Source organism: Equus asinus, chromosome 2 (genome assembly GCF_041296235.1).
Source record: "Equus asinus isolate D_3611 breed Donkey chromosome 2, EquAss-T2T_v2, whole genome shotgun sequence".
In the NCBI taxonomy this organism is placed as follows: Eukaryota; Metazoa; Chordata; class Mammalia; order Perissodactyla; family Equidae; genus Equus; species Equus asinus.
Genome location: NC_091791.1, coordinates 60,794,699 through 60,814,320, shown reverse-complemented (window position 1 = coordinate 60,814,320; position 19,622 = coordinate 60,794,699). Strand labels below are relative to the sequence as shown.

Here is a 19,622-nt window from a genome sequence, read left to right as displayed (position 1 = left end):
CTCCTCCGCGACATCGCACGCCTTCTGCTTTCCTCTCCCTCTCCAAACCACCACGAAGCAGGGTTAAATTGGCTGTGCCGCTTTCCTTCCTTCTGAGCAGTCTCGAAGCCCGGGGCTGTGTGAAAGGCAGACGAAGCGACTGCGGTCTCTGAGGCAGCTGTCTGCTTCCAGAGCTTCTGGTCTCAAGGCCCGGTCTTAACATTGAGGTCTGCCTTTGTGGAGAGCCTTGCTTTTTTTCTTTGAGCGGTTCTGAGGGAATAAAGCACTAGGGTGTAATGTCATTAAGCTATTCCTAATAATACCCCATCTTCCCCCCATTCAAGTCGGTTTACCTTCTAAGTTATTTCTCACAACGCAAAATCTCTCCTTGGTTGCAGAAGCAAACTACCATTTAAACTGACTTATGTTCTGAGGGTTGGATTAGTGTATTTAGTAAGGATTGATCTGTTTTCTTTGGGACTCTTCACGTGTTTTGGGTTTCAAGACTATCCAGCCTATGTGGTAGGAACACTGGTTGAATTTAAACACAGCTAGCCCGTAAGGAACCTTTCCTTCCTGAATTATTGATTGATTATGTGGTGACTAGAAGCTTGACTTCTCAGTGATGCACAGTTTATTGGACAGTGGCCTATAGAAATTGGATTCCTCCCCTCAGCAATGTATTATTGGTTTGAAGAACCACGTTGGTCGGCCATATTTTAACTGTCTTCATAGGCAACTGGATCTAGTCATTGAGTGTATATTTCAAGCACCTCTAAAAGTACTTAGGGGCTTTTTTTCCCCTGAAGGATAAGTGTATTAAATATTCCTAATTCTCTTAATTATCATGCTGGACGGAAAAGGTGAAACACTTTGCAAATGGTTAAACACAGAAGGTTGCATTTTGTTCCTTTTAAAGTAATAAGCAGACCTGTTCTCTCTTACACAGTGATGGGCAGGCTGTATGTAAAGGGCTCAGTACTTTTTAATCATCTTTTTTGGAGCACTGAACAGTTTATAAATTGTTGTCTAGAGTGAGCCAGGAATGGAATAGTGTGGTGGAAAATGCAGCAATTGGCTTAAAACAGCTTACAGATAGGGGAAATCTAATGGAAACACTGCTCGTTTTGCTTAGATGTACTGAGAACAGATGCCCAATTATGGTCTTTCAGGCCTACATAATGATCCGTATGATAGAGATAGAGTTTTTATTTCTGATTGAAACAAAAGGTAAGGTGATGATTTATTTTTCAGGATTTCACTGGAATATTATTTGGGAAACGTATCATGGAAGTTCTTCGCCCACAGCTTATAAAAATTGGCGGACGGATTTACAGGAAGAATCCCATCCAAGAACAGACTTATCAACATGAAGAAGATGATGAAGACTTCTATCAAGGTAATCCTAGTTGCTCTTTGGTCAGATTAGAAGTAAAATGTTCTCTGTATTGTAAAAGCAATTCTTTGTTTTGTTTCAGTGTGCTTCTGTGTAAGCGCTGAAATTTGAGATGTTTGGTCTCTCATACCTCTGTTCGTGGTGGTGTCTTAGGGGACTGATAAGTTTGGGTTTGATGAGGTGTTCTCAGTTGCAGTTCATAAGTCAAGTTATGTTATCTTTCTACAGAGGCTTAGGTGTAATAAGGAATAACTTTAGTTAACTATTAATATTAACCATTAATATTCTGTGACAAAAGTTGCTTTATCTGTAAAGTTGTCAAGTAATATATATCAATTATTAAAAGAAGTGAACATATGTAAAGTATTTTTATCCTCGCCTAATAATGTTAGCTGTTACTGTTATTGTCTTATTTTTTCCTCCTTTGCAGATATATTCAGGCAGTTCCAAATATACAACTAACATAACTTTATTATTATCTAGGGACAATTTTAAGAAGTAAACTAAACATTTGAGATGATTATAAATATTTTCGGGCTAATTAACTTTGACTTGGGTTTAATGCATGAACAGGCCCTTTCAGGTTCTCTGCTTCCTTTTTCTTTTGGTTTATGAGCTTTTCCCCTGGCCCTGAGCCAGGGGGTTAGTCTTCCCTGTGGTCCTCCCCATTGTTTTCCTTCATCCTTCGGGTCTTGAGCTCCTTTATTTCACCTCCTCCCTTCTCTTTGTCTTGGCTATATGAAGTAAGTTCTTCCAGTATAGCTCCTACCTCTTTCACTGACGCAATTTCGTGTCTTTTTTTTTTTCGAGAGGTTTTTTTTTTTTTTTCTGCTTTATCTCCCCAGACCACCCCTGTACACAGTTGTATATCTTAGTTGCAGGTCCTTCTAGTTGTGGGATGTGGGATGCCGCTTCAACGTGGCCTGACGAGTGGTGCCATGTCCGCGCCCAGGATCCGAACCCTGGGCCGCCGCAGCGGAGCGCGCGAACTTAACCACTCGGCCACGGAGCCGGCCCCGCAATTTTGTGTCTTAATACTAAAAAGCGCTGAGTTGTACATTTTAAGAGGATGAGTTTTATGTTATATGAATTATATCTCCATAAAAAAATGTTTATTGTGTCTTAGCCTTCTGGGAGAAAACAGTTAAATAGTGGTGTGTATATACTACTTTTTCAAGGTTCCAAGACTGAAAGATTTAAAATAGTCCCCCTTTTTTTTTTTTTGGTGAGGAAGGTTGTCTCTTAGCTAACATCTGTGCCGGTCTTCCTCTATTTTGTATGTGGGATGCTGCCAAAACATGGCTGACTAGTAGTGTGGAGGTCCACACCCGGGATCCAAACCTGCAAACCCTGGGCTGCTGAAGTGGAACATGCGAACTCTACCACCACACCACCAGGCGGGCCCCTAAAATAGTCATGTGTTTTTTATTGTTTGTTTCTCTTCTAAGCACAGGTCAGAAGGAGTGTCAGAGCAGTGTGCTGCAGTGTGAAGTGTTGGGCTGTTTTTTTGTGTGTGTATTGCTTTTCTTAAACCTTGAGACTGGTTGACAGCTGAAGAGAAGACTTGTCCACAGAGCAGCAGCTCTGAGCAGGGTGTTATGCTTTCTGTGCAGGCTTCATGGAATGTGCAGAAGAGCCCTGTGATGCCTACGAGGTGGTGCAGACCCAGCAAGGTTTCCGGTGTACTGTGAAGGCCCCCAGCCTGCTCTACAAGTGAGTGAGGGCCCTGGCAGCTTGACGGGGAGGCACTTCCAGGAAACTCAGCGGGAAGCTGACTCTTCTCTTTTCCATACTTATTGCAGTGCTTGATTACTAATGACAAAATAGTTTGGTGTTTTATGTCCTAGAATTTCTAAGGACTGATTGCAGATTAGTTTCATCATTTCACATGTATCACCAAGTCCTGTTGATTTTACCTCTTGAATATCTTTTTAATCCGTCACTAATCTCTTTCTTTACTGCCACTACACTGTCTCTTCTGTGGATTACTTCAAATAGCCTACTTACTGGTCTCTCCACATTGATGCTTGCTCTCCTCCCAGTCAGTTTTTCACATTGAAGGTGGAATGATTTTTTTTAAAGTCAACTCTGGTTATTTTACTACCTCTGCTGAGGATGGAATTCTATTTCATTAGAGTAATGTCCAAAATCTTGCACATGACTTAGCCAGGCCTGTATTTTCAGCCTCAGCTAACACCCCTCTTTCCCTGGCTTCGCACTTAAGCCCAGCTGGTTTTTTCAGTTCCTCAAACATGCCATACTCCTTCCTCCCTTAGAGCTTTGGCATATACTCTCACCGTTGCCTCATAATCTTTCCTCTTCCTTGCCTAGTTATATTCTCCTTCCTCAGGGAAGCTCGCTTAGACAGCGTCATCCCCACCACCCACATTGATTACTGTACTATGTATTTTCTTTTCTTTTTTTTTTTAAAGATTGGCACCTGAGCTAACAACTGTTGCCAATCTTCTTCTCCCCTACCCACCCCCCCCCAGTACATAGTTGTATATTTTTGAGTTGTGGGTCCTTCTAGTTGTGACATGTGGGATGCCGCCTCAGCGTGGCCTCATGAGTGGTGCCATGTCTTCGCCTAGGATCCGAACAGGCGAAACCCCGGGTCACCGAAGTGGAGTGCACGAACTTAACCACTCAGCCGCGGGGCCAGCCCCCCATACTATATGTTTTCATAACACCCTCTACTTTTCCTTTGCAGCATGACTCAGTCTTGTTTATATTTGTGTGCTATTTGATATTTCCTCCATTAGATGGGAAGCTTCTTGAGGGCAGGAATGTGTTTGTTCCATTAATCTCCAATGCTTGTCAAAGACTGATATGTTTTTTCCCAGAGTCATCTTTATAAATTGCTTGGAAACTTTGATTACTTCAATCTGTGCTTGCTTGCTTGTGTAATTGCCACATTCTGTACTATATTAACCCCTAATATCGGTAGCTTCTGTGGCTAACTGGCTTCTTTTGGGCTTATACCTCTGAAGACAGGCTGGTCTAGGAAGTCCATAAATTGTTTTCTGTATTGTACCAAATTAAGTCTGTCCAAGCTCCGCTGTGAGAAGAGATCTACAAATGTGGAGTCATATACCTTTAAGCTCCTAGAGGCAAATAGTTTGATTTTCATCAACATTGAGAGTATTGTGAAACACCTATTAATGATGAAATTCTTCTCCTGGAATGTGGCCAAATGGGAAATCAAGTGCTAACCCTGACAGCTCACTTTCCTCTCAGGCTCCAGTGACATTTTCTTCTAAGAAACATGGTTTTAGGAAGTCATGGCTTAGTTTCCTGATAACATCAATGTAACACGTCTTCCTTAATGTGTAATATGCTACTGCTAAGGTATGTAAAAATTCCTTAGATGTCTGATTCTAACTTGATGATCTTTTGAATTCTATATATTCTAAGTGCTTGTTATGTTCCAGAAGACCTGCATGTTAGATTAGGTGTTGGTTCTGCTCAATTCTAATTAACAGACAGTATTTACTAGGAAGATTTATTTCTTATGAATCATTTCTGTAGGCTTATTTGGATCAAGGAAGAAATTATTTGACCAAACTAATTTACAGAGCCTAATGGTGGTAACACCTGTCCATGAACTAGATCTAATGCTGTGGTTCCCAACTTCAGGTACATGTTAGAATCACCTGGGAGGCTTTTAAAACTCCCCTTACCTGGGTGCACCCCAGACTAGTAAATTAGAATCTCTGGAGCTGGACCCAGGCATCATTAGTTTTTGAAGGCCCCTGGGGGATTCCGGTGTGTAGCCAAGATTAAGAACCACTTGGATCTGGTAAGAATTTCCACTTATATATTCAATAAAAGAAGTCACCCTTTCACTGTGTATCTGTATTATTGTAGTGGATGTTTTAGACTTCCCACGTTTTTTGAGTCTGCCTTACTCTTAACTGGAAGGATGCCAATATGAGCTTAATAAAGATAGCATGGACTGTACTGAGCTATGTGCCAGTCACTGGGAAGCCCTTTTATATATGATCGCATTTAATCCTTACAACAACTTTATGATGCTTAGTTATTATTCACTCCATTTATATGTGAGAAAATAGACTTAGAGTGGTTAAATGACTTTCCCAAGGTTTGTGTGATTCTAAAGACTCTTTAACCTCAACCACTTCCTTTTCTAAGGTGCCTAGACTATTAATGAGACTTTGAGCCCACTACTTTTTGTGATAGGCTTGTCCACTAGCTACATGCTAACAGGAGGCTGGTTGAAAGCACCCTTTGCTGATAAGGCCTGGAAAGATAGAGGCCTGACAGAGTTGGTGCAATAGAATCTCTAGCCCAACACAGAGGAAAACCACATGGAAATTGTGGCATTCCAATTCTCTTCTAAACATCTTGTTTATTTAAAAACTGGCTTACTGCAATAGATCTTAATGGAAATAATCAGACTTAGTTATCCCATGTAAAAACAAATGCACGATTTTATTTTATTTTATTTTTTATTTTTTGGGGGAAGTTAGCCCTGAGCTAACATCTGCCCCCAATCCTCCTCTTTTTGGCTGAGGAAGACTGGCCCTGAGCTAACATCCATGCCCATCTTCCTCTCCTTTCTATGTGGGATGCCTGCAACAGCATTGCTTGACAAGTGGTACATAAGTCTGCACCCAGGATCTAAACTACCAAACCCTGGGCCGCCGAAGCGAAACATGGGAATTAACTGCTGTGCCACCGGTCTGGCCCCCAAATGCACAATTTTAGACGTAGTCACCCGTGCTATTGGGTACTGTAATTGAAATCATAGAAGCTGAAATACTGTTGATGATGGGGAAGTTTATTCTCATAACTTTTTAGTCCTGTGATGATCTATTAGTGCTTTTTAGACTCTGAAACTTCTCTCCTGGGATCCAGTAGTCTCATTTACTTACACATCTAATTACTGTGGGTTCCAGAAGATAACCTTGGATTGTCAGAATTATTTATACTTAGGACGTCTAGGCACATAGTGTAAATGAGTCAATAGATGATTGAAATGGAGCAGATGAAAGACAGTAGGGACTGATGGGGATTGTGGTGAGCTCATGTTCCATTTTTATTTCATTTATTTTTTGCTGAGGAAGAGTCACCCTGAGCTAACATCTGTTGCCAATCTTCCCCCTTTTGTATGTGAGCTGCTGCCACAGCATGGCCACTCACAGATGAGTGGTGTAGGTCTGTGCCCAGGAGCCAAACCCATCATCAAAGTGGAGCGCTCCAAACTTAACCACTTAAGCCACTGGGGCTGGCTCTCATGTTCTGTTTTTAAAGACAAGAGTAGGCTCCAGCCTATTGTAGCCATGAGTTGTCAGATCTTCTAATTTTTTAAATAACCTAGAAATCTGTATTTTTAGGTGAATTTTCTCAATTTTTAGGTGAAATCTTCCAAGTAAAACATTTCTATGTGCTGAATTCAGCCTGAGGGTTACCTGTTTACTTGCTGTGCTTTTGAATCTATCCTGAATGGATGACCCTGCTCTTTGCTAAGCTTTTTACTCTTATCTATTAATCAGTGATAATTCCTTTAGGATGAACTCATAATCTAGATGATTTGCTCTCCAAAGGACAAGGGTTTCCCCCCTCACACTATAGACCCATTGGTTGTTGGCAGTGCCCTTTGAGACTGTACCAGCTTTCCTTTCACTGAACTGGAGACCCAGATTTTGAATTTAATTTTGAGAGGCAAACTGGTATTGGGCGTAGTTACTCTATCTATACATTGAATTGGCTGTCGGGCATCATTTTGCCAGTTAGTGTAATGCAGCATGTTCTGTAAAGCTGTATGTCTTATAATTTCCTCCACAAAAATTGAGCTTTTACTGAAGTACTTTCTGTAAGTGAGTATCTCTGGCCACATTTTATTTATTTTAAAGATTGGCACCTAAGCTAACAACTGTTGCCAATCTTTTTTTTTGCTTTTTCTCCCTAAACTCCCCTGCCCTACATAGTTGTATATTTTAGTGGTGGGTCCCTCTAGTTGTGGCATGTAGGACACCGCCTCAACATGGCCTGATAAGCAGTGCCGTGTCCACACCCAGGATCTGAACTGGCAAAACCCTAGGCCACTGAAGCGGAGTATGCGAACTCAGCCACTTGACCATGGGGCCAGCCCCCTACATTTGATTTAAACGTGATGGAATTCTTTATTCTGTTACAGATTGACTTAATATCCTTCCATTAATTATTTTTTCTTTATATTGTAGGCATATAGTTGGAAAGAGAGGGGACACTAGGAAGAAACTAGAAGTGGAGACCAAAACTTCTATTAGCATTCCTAAGCCTGGACAAGAAGGAGAAATTGGTAAGACTCAGTAAACATAAGTGGTAACTGCAAGCACTTTTGCATGTGTATGGAATAATGTGACCCATCTTAGGTGTCGAGTGGCTATATATATATATATATATACATTTTTTTTTTTTGAGCAAGATTAGTTCTGAGCTGACATCTGCTGCCAATCCTCCTCTTTTTGCTGAGGAAGGCTGGCCCTGAGCTAACATCCGTGCCCATCTTCCTCTACTTTATGTGTGGGATGCCTACCACGGCATGGCTTGCTAAGTGGTGCCATATCCGCACCCGGGATCTGAACCGGCGAACCCTGGGCCACCGAAGCGGAATGTGCACACTTAACCTCTGTGCCTCTTGGCCGCCCCCATCTTTATGGGCTTCTATAGCTGTTGGCCTTTTTGTGATATATCAGTATCAACCTCCCAAATGAGGGAAGATGTAGTTGTACAATCTTGTCTTGAGTACCTGGGCCTTCATTTTATGCTTTACTATGCACTGATGGAATAAAGCTTCCAGATCTCAATGAGTATTAGGAGATTTCTTTTATGCTTTAGTAGCTTGAATTGGAGTTGGTGAATTGTTTCAAGTTAGAATTAGAGAAAATCAATGAGATCAGCAAATTTGAAATAAAGTTCAGCCCTTTCCATAAATGTTCTCTTGTTCTTAGCTTGCTTTGTAGACTGGAAAGAAAATTCTGAGAGTAATGATTAAAGTAACCTGTTTCGAATAACTGCTCAGGTGAGAAAAAATAGTATAGCAATATAAATACAAGTTAGAAAGTGATTGTCCCAAGCATTGGTGTGAGCCAGGGGCACAGACTTGTGTTGTAACATGGCTTTGAATGAGGGGCACTATAGGGATAAAATTTTTAAAAACTTACTCTAAAACGATAGGGCTTTTTCAAAGTCAAATAAGTGCAGCAGCTTGCAATAATTCATTTTCCATGAACACCCATAGATTGTATTAAGTTTTTGGAGAAAAAAATTACAAGTTCTCTTCTCCTTTTGCCCTGTGTGAGAATAATCACTGTGACAGATAAGTAGCAGTTGACTTTAGAGCAGTGCTGTCATGATGGGAATGTTCCATATCTGCACCATCCAGTACAGGAGCCACTAGCCATGTGTGACTGTGAAGACTCGAAATGTGTCTAGTGTGCTGAGGAACTGAACTTTCAATTCTGTTTAGTTCTAATTCATTTTACTTTGAATTTAACTAGCTGCATGTGAGCTCCTATATTGGACAGCAAAGTGTTAGAGTTTTCCCCAGCCCTTTGATAGCTTCAGCAAACTCTAGCATACGAACTTTGATGACATTTTTAAAAGGTTTTCATTAAAATAAATATTCTGGGGCTGGCCCCATGGCCAAGTGGTTAAGTTCGCATGCTCCACTGCAGGCGGCCCAGTGTTTTCTTGGTTCAAATCCTGGGTGCGGACGTGGCACTGATCATCAAGCCACGCTGAGGCAGTGTCCCACATGCCACAACTAGAAGGACCCACAACGAAGAACTATGTACTGGGGGGCTTTGGGAAGAAAAAGGGAAAAAAAAAAAAATTCAGTTCATTAGAATTACAGATACAAAAACTTGGGTCTTTCCTTAAGTTCAAGTTACAAATATTGAAGTAATTTTATGATTGTATTAAAGGTTATTTCTTTATCTAGTTTTTTCTGATTGTAAAATTAATACATGTTTCAAAAAATGAAAGCTTGCAGAAATTATATAAAGTATAAAGGGAAGTCTCTTGTAATATGAATCTCAGACATAATCACTATTAACAGTTGAATATCTTCCCCATGTTTTCTATCCAGATAGTAACATAAAAATTTTTATTGCAGTAAAAATTATAACATGGTATAAATGTGGAGACCTTAGCCATTTTAAGATGCTAGAGTCATTCCAAAGTTTATCCAGAAAAGGGTAAGCAGGTTGTAAATTCCATTTTGACTTAGAAAGTACAAATATTTCAGTGTGAAAAACGAGTGTGTCTAATCGTTAAAAGTAGGAATTTATTGGAACTAATTTAATTGAAAAACAAGAGAATAAACTGGCTTATTGGTCTTGTAGGGAAGAAAGGATATAGGAAAATCAAATTTATTGGTTAGAGTAAATTCAGTTGTGATGTGAAATCAAGACTGCAGTTGCATTGGTGTGGTATTTGCTGTCATTTATTCATTTTCTTTTGCCTCTCCTAAATTAGACAGACTAGAGAAGGAAGTGATCTAGTAGGTTTTTTTTTTTTTTTGAGGAAGATTAGCCCTGAGCTAACATCTGCTGCCAATCCTCTTCTTTTTGCTGAGGAAGCCTGGCTCTGAGCTAACATCCCTGCCCATCTTCCTGTACTTTATATGTGGGACACCTCCCACAGCGTGGCTTGCCAAGCGATGCCATGTGTGCACCCGGGACCCAAACCAGCAAGACTCGGGCTGCTGAAGTGGAACGTGTGAACTTGACCGCTGTGCCACCGCACCGGCCTGATCTAGTAGGTTTTGATTTGTCCTCTAGTCAAGGACCTGGTCTAGTCTGTTTTGGAGTCTTAGGTAAAGGGATAGAAGAAGATGCTTTTAAAATAATATCGTCATTGTAGATGTACGGATGGCCAATAGGCACATGAAAAGATGCTCATCATCGCTGATCATCAGGGAAATGCAAATCAAACCTACACTAAGATATCATCTTACACCCATTAGAATGACAAAAATATCTAAAACTGATAGTAACAAATGTTGGAGAGGTTGTGGAGGAAAAGGAACCCTCATACACTGCTGGTGGGAATGCAAACTGGTGAAGCCACTATGGAAAACAGTATGGAGATTCCTCAAAAAATTAAAAACAGAACTACCATACGATCCAGCCATCCCACTACTGGGTATCTATCCAAAGTGCTTGAAGTCAGCAATTCCAAAAGTCCTAGGTAACCCAATGTTCATTGCAGCATTATTTACAATAGCCAAGACATGGAAGCAACCTAAGTGCCCATCAACAGACGAATGGATAAAGAAGATGTGGTACATATATACAATGGAATACTTCTCAGCTGTAAAACAGAACAAAATCATTCCATTTGCAATAACATGGATGCACCTTGAGGGAATTATGCTAAGTGAAATAAGCCAGCTAGAGAAGGATAATCTGTGTGTGACTCCACTCATATGAGGAATTTAAAAATGTGGACTAAGAGAACAGTTTAGTGGATACCAGGGGAAAGGTGGGGTGGGGGGTGGGCAGAAAGGGTGAAGTGGTGCACCTACAACACGAATGACAAACATTTAGGTACAACTGAAATTTCACAAGATTGTAACCTATCATTAACTCAATAAAAAAAATAATATCATCATTGTAGTTAGGGAATTGGTTTTTTAAAGTTTAACATCAATGCCTTTAATTATATTCTTCCTACATATTCCTTGTTATAGTCCTTAGACCCATGCCACGTAAATTCTGGTCTCAGGTATTTGTAGTTGTAGAATATTTCTAAACTCATCATATTTGCTGTTTAGTCATTGTTTAATCAGCTTTGAATCTTTTGTGGAAATCCTTCTATCTGAGCACCTTTCATGTGCCCTTTTCAGTTTTCTGTGTTACAAAAATGAAAACATCTTATTAGTCTTATTCTCTACCAAACCACCTATGAATGAGAAAGAACAGATTTAACATTTTGTACCAAACTTTTACAGATATAAAACATAAATATGAGTTTTAAGCTTCCCTTGCCTCTACCCCTTTTTCTTTTAGTTTCTTATCATGTTTTTGATCCTTGGCAGAGATAATTATAATTTCTGCTTTCCTTTAATTTTGTCCCAGTTTGCCTTTGAACCCTCCTGTATCAGTACTTCTCTAGCATAGTACTTGAGTGCCTGCTATGGATACTTCCCTTCACTGGGCCTTTGAGTCTTTTGGATTCTTAAAGTATTCTATCTGATAATATAAATAATGTCATTAGAAAACATCATATCTCTATTTCTTACATTTTTAGGTTATTATTTATGTCACCTGTTTACTTAGGCAAAAGGCAAACAGTTCTCAGGCTTTCTGTTAATTAATTCATTCACAATTTACTTCTTTTCCTAGAAATTTCCATCGTTTCTCTACAACAAAATGGGTATGATACCTTGATTCTTATTAAGAAATAGAAAGGTTGTTCTTAGGGAAAATATCAAGTGCTTTAATGGAAAGTATTAGGACAAATAAATGGAAGTATTTCTTTAACTTCTGCAGTTGCCTGGAGGGCACAAGCTTTGTGGTCTTGAAAGTATATAGCGCATTTTACTGCTATTACACTTAATACTTCAATATTTTATAGCATATTCAGAAGTCTGTCCTTTACTCTTTAATAAATAGTCTGTGAAGCGCCAGTTTTGTTCATTGTTCACATCTTTAGCACCTTTCCTTAGTCTCTGTTTTGAGCCAAACCCTGCCAGTTCTGGAACCTAGAAGTTTAATTTCTACTTAAAACAGAGATTGTGTAATCCGTAAATGGTTTTCTTTTTGGAAACAGTGGTCTATGCTTTGTGGCTTTTTCCCCCTACTGTCATTTATATATACATAAAGACAGTTCAGATCAAAGAAGGCCAAATTATACCAAAACATGGATGTGGTATCCATACCTACAATGTAGACATAGATGAACGTTTTTACTTTGTTTCTCTTTTCCTACCTGCAGGATAGGATTGTATACATTGTAGTAGACTTGCCTTTGCTCTTTTACTATAGTGAATCACTAATAACTTCAGCCACAAGATTTTTTTAAATTAAGCTAAAATTCACATGACACAAAATTCCATTTTTTTGCTTTTAATTTTTATTGCTGTTTGAATTTCTATGTGTTCTTTTTCTTTTATTGTGGTAAAATATACACAACATAAAATTCACCATTTTGACCATTTTGAAGTGTTGAATTCAGTGGCATTTAGTACATTTACAATGTTGTACAACCATCACTACTATCTAGTTCCAGAACATTTTTTAAAAATTACTTTATTGAGGTCATATTGGCTTATAACAGAACATTTTTATCACCTTAAAAGGAAACCATGTACCCATTGAGCAGTTGCTCCTCGTTCCTCCCTACCCCTAGCCCTTGGCTGCCACTAATCTGCTTTCTGTCTCCGTGAATTTGCCAGTTCTGGATATTTCCTATAAATGGAAACATACAGCATGTGGCTTTTTGTGTCTGGCATCTTTCCCTTAGCATAATGTTTTCAAGATTCATCTGTATTTTTTGCATGTATCAGTATTTCATTCCTTTTTTTGGCTGAATAGAATTCCATTGTATGGAGATACTATATTTTATCTGTTTATCAGTTGATGGACATGTGTGTTGTTCCCACCTTTTGGTGTTGTGACTGGAGCTGCTATGAGCATTTGTGTACAAGTTTTTTTGAACACCTGTTTTTATTTCTTTTTATTTATTTATTTATTTTTAAGATTTTGTTTCTCCTTTTTCTCCCCAAAGCCCCCTGGTACATAGTTGTGTATTTTTGGTTGTGAGTCCTTCTAGTTGTGGCATGTGGGATGCTGCCTCAGCGTGACTTGATGAGTGGTGCCATGTCCGCGTCCAGGATTTGAACCGGCGAAACCGTGGGCAGCCAAGGCGGAGTGCACGAACTTAACCTCTTGGCCATGGGGCCGGCCCCTATTTTTATTTCTTTTGGGTTTCCATCTAGGAGTGGAATTGTTGGGTCATATGATAATTCTCTTTTTAACTCTTTAAGGAGCTCTCAGACTTTTCCATAGCAGCTGCACCATTTTACATTCCTACCCCAGCAAGGTATGAAGGTTTGCTTTGTAGCTTTTGAACTAGTTTTTCTGCTTCATCAGCTGGTCTTAAGGATATTCTGTTTCTCGATCTTATTCTGCTTAGATTGAATTTATCACTTTCTTACCCTTGGTACTGTCCCTTATTTAGAATTATGTACACGTTCAGGACTGTTTTAGCTCTCCGGAGGTGATAGTGTTAAGAGGTCCCTATCTTACAAGCACTTGATGATCCTTGAGCTTGTTAACTCTTTTTTTTTTTTTTGCTTGCAGTAATCACTGGCCAGCATCGAAGTGGAGTAATTTCAGCCCGAACTCGGATTGATGTTCTTTTGCTCACTTTTAGAAGAAAGCAGCCCTTCACTCACTTCCTTGCCTTTTTCCTCAATGAAGTTGAGGTTCAGGAGCGATTCCTGAAATTCCAGGAAGAGGTACTGGAGAAATGCTCCATGGTAAGCAGCAAGCAAAACAAAAAGTTAAAGAGAAAAATGAAGAGTACAAAAATGGTTCATAATTCAAACAGTAGATACAAATCTCTTCTCCCACCAAAATAGGTAGTCATTTGTGATGGTGTCTTTTAATTCTGAATTGACATAAGTCTCTATATATTACTGAAATATTCTTTAAAAGTTTCGAGACATAAAAGGATCATTCTAATATACACACTATTCTGCACCTTGCAGGTGGCAGTGTTAATGAGATGCCATTATTTGTAGATCTGCTGCCTCTGGGTAGTCATGGCTTACTTGGGGTTAGTAACTAAAAGACAAATTTGCATACAGAATTGTCATACTTATGTAACAGTGAAATGCTTGTGACTAGGATAATACCAGATAATCTTCATTAGAAAACAAATTTTAAAACTCCTTTTGGCTATAATTTTAGGTGATTTAAAGAAATACTTAGTGATTTTTAACAAGGTTTATGAAAGTGATATATGTGCATTATAGAAAATTTAGAAAATATAGAAAAGATTAATAAAAAGTCACCCATCATCTCACCACTGAGAGATGATAATGTGGCTTATTTGTGTGTGTGTGTGTACACACACATACATTTAAAAAATAAAATATGACTTGTATATGGTTTTATATCCTGCTTTCTTTGAAATTTAGCATTATACCATGATCATAGTTTTGTCATTGAACAAAAACCGAAGTCTTTTACCTTTGCTTTGGAGGCCAGGAAGGAAATTAGAGCAGTGATGACTAAAATAACATAGTCTGATTTCATTAACTGTTCAGATGACTTAATTTTTTAAAAAATTTTTTATTGAGATAATGGTAAGTTACAATCTTGTGAAATTTCCGTTGCACATTATTGTTTGTCAGTTGTGTTGTAGGTGCACCCCTTCACCCTTTGTACCCACCCCCCACCCCAGCTTTCCCCTAGTAGCCACTAATCTGTTCTCTTTGTCCACATGTTTAAATTCCTCATATGAGTGGAGTCATACACAGATTGTCCTTCTCTATCTGGCTTATTTCACTTAGCATAATTCCCTCAAGGTCCATCCATGTTGTTGCAAATGGGACGATTTTGTTCTTTTTTACGGCTGAGTAATATTCCATTGTATATATATACCACATCTTCTTTATCCAATCATCTGTTGATGGGCACTTAGGTTGCTTCCACGTCTTGGGTATTGTAAATAGTGCTGCAATGAACATTGGGGTGCATGGGACTTTTGGAATTGCTGACTTCAAGTTCTTTGGGTAGATACCCAGGAGTGGGATAGCCGGGTCATATGGTAGTTCTATTTTTAATTTTTTGAGGAATCTCCATACTGCTTTCCATAGTGGCTTCACCAGTTTGCATTCCCACCAGCAGTGTATGAGGGTTCCTTTTTCTCCACAACCTCTCCAACATTTGTTACTATTAGTTTTAGATATTTTTGTCATTCTAATGGGTGTAAGGTGATATCTTAGTGTAGGTTTGATTTGCATTTCCCTGATGATCAGCGATGATGAACATCTTTTCATGTGCTTATTGGCCATCTGCATATCTTCTTTGAAGAAATGTCTGTTCATGTCTTCCGATGACTTAATTTTTAATGGCTACTTACTATTCAATTATGTGGATGTATAATTTTTTAATCTTTTTTTGTCATTTCTTGTGTTTTCATTATTATAATTAATGATGTTATGAATATTCTTCTACATATGTTTTTTTGCACTATAATTAGTTTCTTACTCAGTAAGTTCTTGGAAGTAAGAGTACGTGTGTGTTTGAGGTTTTTGATATATATATCCAAAGTACCTTCAGGAAATGTTATAACATATAATCCAAACTATAGGTTTTTTTTTAAAATTTAGTTTATGATAGTTTACAGTCTTGTGAAATTTCAGTTGTACATTATTGTTTGTCAGTCATGTTGTAGGTGCACCCCTTCACCCTTTGTGCCCACCCCCTTTTCCCCCTGGTAACCACTAATTTGTTCTCTTTGTCCACATGTTTAAATTCCTCATATGAGTGGAGTCATACAGAGATTGTCTTTCTCTATCTGGCTTATTTCACTTAACATAATTCCCTCAGGGTCCATCCATGTTGTTGTGAATGGGACGATTTTATTCTTTTTTATGGCTGAGTAATATTCCATTGTATATATATACCATATCTTCTTTATCTAGTTGTCAATTGATGGGCACTTAGGTTGCTTCCATGCCTTGGCTATTGTAAATAATGCTGTGATGAACATAGGGGTGCATGGGACTTTTGGAATTGCCGACTTCAAGTTCTTTGGATAGATACCCAGTAATGGGATAGCTGGGTCATATGGTATTTCTATTTTTAATTTTTTGAGAAATCTGCATACTGTTTTCCATAGTCCTGCACCAGTTTGCACTTCCACCACCAGTGTATGAGGCATCCTTTTTCTCCACAACCTCTCCAACACTTGTTACTTTTTGTCTTGGTTATTTTTGCCATTGTAATGGTGTAAGGTGATATCTTAGTGTTGTTTTGATTTGCATTTCCCTGATGATCAGTGATGGTGAACATCTTTCCATGTGCCTATTGGCCATCCGTATATCTTCTTTGGAGAAATGTCTGTTCATGTCTCCTGCCCATTTTTTGATCGGGTGGTTTGATTTTTTGTTGTTGAGTTGTGTGAGTTCTTTATATATTATGGAGATTAAGCCTTTGTCAGATATATGCCTTGCAAATGTTTTTTCCCAATTAGTGAGTTTTTTGTTTCAATCCTGTTTTCCTTTGCCTTGAAGAAGCTCTTTAGTCTGATGAAGTCCCATTTGTTTATTCTTTCTATTATTTCCCTTGTCTGAGAAGACATGGTGTCTGAAAAGATCCTTTTAATACTGATGTCAAAGAGTGTACTGCCTACATTTTCCTCTAGAAGTCTTATGGTTTCAGGTCTTACCTTTAGGTCTTTGATCCATTTAGAGTTTATTTTTGTGAATGGTGAAAAAGAATGGTCAATTTTCATTCTTTTACATGTGGCTTTCCAGTTTTCCCAGCAGCATTTGTTGAAAAGACTTTCTTTTCTCCATTGTATGCCCTCAGCTCCTTTGTCAAAGATAAGCTGTCCATAGATGTGTGGTTTTATTTCTGGGCTTTCAATTCTGTTCCATTGATCTGTGCACCTGTTTTTGTACCAGTACCATGCTGTTTTGATTACTGTAGCTTTGTAGTATGTTTTGAAGTCAGGGATTGTGATGCCTCCCATTTTGTTCTTTTTTCTCAGGATTGCTTTGGCAATTTGGGGTCTTTTGTTGCCTCATATGAATTTTAGGATTCTTTGTTCTATTTCTGTAAAGAATGTCATTGGGATTCTGATTGGGATTGCGTTCAATCTGTAGATTGCTTTAGGTAGTATGGAAATTTTAACTATGTTTATTCTTCTGATTTATGTACATAGAATGTCTTTCCATCTTTTTATGTCCTCATCCATTTCTTTCAGGAAAGCCTTGTAGTTTTCGTTGTGTAGGTCCTTCACTTCCTTAGTTAAATTCACCCTGAGGTATTTTATTCTTGTTGTTGCAATCGTGAATGGTATTGTGTTTTTGAGTTCTTTTTCTCTTAGTTCGTTATGAGAGTATAGCAATGCTACTGATTTATGTAAGTTGATCTTATATCTTGCAATTTTGCTGTGGTTGTTGATTATTTCTAAAAGTTTTCCAATGGATTCTTTGGGGTTTTCTATATATGAGATCATGTCATCTGCAAATAGCGAGAGTTTCACTTCTTCCCTCCCTATTTGGATTCCTTTTATTCCTTTCTCTTGCCTAATTTCTCTGGCCAAAACCTCCAGTAGTATGTTGAATAAGAGTGGTGATAGAGGGCATCCTTGTCTCATTCCTGTTTTCATGGGGATGGCACTCAGCTTTTGCCCATTGAGTATGATGTTGGCTGTGGGTTTGTCATATGTGGCCTTCATTATGTTGAGGTAATTTCCTTCTGTCCCCATTTTGTTCAGAGTTTTTATCATAAATGCTGTTGGATCTTGTCAAATGCTTTCTCTGCATCTATTGAGATGATCATGTGGTTTTTATTCCTCAATGTGTTGATGTGGTGTATTATGTTGATTGATTTGCAGATGTTGAATCATCCCTGTGTCCCTGGTATGAGTCTCACTTGATCATGATGTATGATCCTTTTGATATATTGCTGAATTTGGGTTGCCAAAATTTTGTTGAGGATTTTTGCATCTATGTTCATCAGCGATATTGGCCTGTCGTTCTCCTTTTTTGTGCTGTCCTCGTCAGGCTTTGGTATCAGCATGATGTTGGCCTCGTAGAATGTGTTCGGAAGTGTTCCATCTTCCCTAATTTTTTGGAATAACTTGAAAAGTATAGGTATTAAATCCTTTTTGAAAGTTTGGTAGAATTCCCCAGGAAAGCCGTCTGGTCCTGGAGTTTTATTCTTTGGGATGCTTTTGATTGCTGTTTCAATCTCCTTCCTTGTGATTGGTCTGTTCAGACTGTCTGCTTCTTCTTGACTTAGCTTTGGGAGATTGTAAGAGTCTAAGAATTTATCCATTTCTTCTAGGTTATCCATTTTGTTGGCATATAGTTTTTCTTTTTTTTTTTTTAAAGATTTGATTTTTTCCTTTTTCTCCCCAAAGCCCCCCGGTACATAGTTGTATATTCTTAGTTGTGGGTCCTTCTAGTTGTGGCATGTGGTATGCCGCCTCAGCATGACTTGATGAGCGGTGCCATGTCCTTGCCCAGGATTCGAACCGACGAAACACTGGGCCACCTGCAGCGGAGTGCGCGAGCTTAACCACTCGGCCACGGGGCCAGCCCCAGCATATAGTTTTTCGTAGTATTCTCTTATAATCTGTTGTGTTTCTGTGGAGTCTGTTATTTCTCCTCTTTCATTTCTGATTTTGTTGATTTGAGCTTTCTTTCTTTTTTTCTTTGTAAGTCTGGCTAGTGGTTTGTCAATTTTGTTTATCTTCTCAAAGAACCAGCTCTTTGTTTCATTGATCCTTTCTGCTGCCTTTTTTGTTTCAATAGCATTTATTTCTGCTCTGATTTTTATTATTTCTCTCCTTCTACTGACTTTGGGCTTTGTTCTTCTTTCTCTAATTCAGTTAGGCATAATTTGAGGTTGCTTATTTAGAATTTTTCTTGTTTGTTAATGTTGCTTGTAACGCGATGAATTTCTCTCTTAATACAGCTTTTGCTGCATCCCATAGGAGTTGGTATGACATGTTATCATTTTCATTTGTCTCCAGATATTTTTTGATTTCTTCTTTATTTTCTTCAGTGATCTATTGCTTGTTCAATAGCATATTGTTTAGTCTCCACATCTTTGTCCCTTTCTCAGCTTTTTTCTTGTAATTAATTTCTAGCTTTATAGCATTATGATGGGAGAAGATGCTTGTTATTATTTCAATTTTTTTAAATTTATAGAGGCTTGCCTTGTTTCCCAACATATGGTCTATCCTTGACAATGTTCCATGTGCGCTTGAGAAGAATGTGTATTCTGCTGTTTTGGATGGAGTATTCTATATATGTCTATTAAGTCCAACTGTTTTAGCTTTTCATTTAATTCCACCGTTTCCTTGTTGATATTCTGTCTGGATGATCTGTCCAATGATGTGAGTGGGGTGTTGAGGTCCCCTACTAGTATTGTGTTATTTTTAGTATCTTCTTTTGCGTTTTTTAATAGTTACTTTTTGAACTGTGGTGCTCCTGTGTTGAATGCATAGATATTTATAGGTGTTATTTCTTCCTGATGTAGTGTTC

At 38.5% G+C, this 19,622-nt stretch overlaps 1 protein-coding gene across 6 annotated transcripts in view; it reads left to right on the top strand.

The window, feature by feature from the left end:
- Positions 1-19,622, top strand: part of ASCC1 (activating signal cointegrator 1 complex subunit 1) — a 111,651-nt gene that overhangs the window by 490 nt on the left and 91,539 nt on the right. For 5 of the 6 annotated variants that reach the window (XM_070489831.1, XM_014840277.3, XM_070489836.1 and 2 more), the window contains exons 2-5: positions 1,234-1,378; positions 2,989-3,088; positions 7,582-7,679; positions 13,690-13,868. In XM_070489831.1, coding sequence (XP_070345932.1) covers positions 1,267-1,378; positions 2,989-3,088; positions 7,582-7,679; positions 13,690-13,868 — 489 coding nt within the window. In that variant the 5' untranslated portion in view covers positions 1,234-1,266. Of the gene's footprint in view, positions 1-68; positions 207-1,233; positions 1,379-2,988; positions 3,089-7,581; positions 7,680-13,689; positions 13,869-19,622 lie in introns of those variants that run through there. The other variant, XM_014840278.3, reaches the window with a different exon arrangement.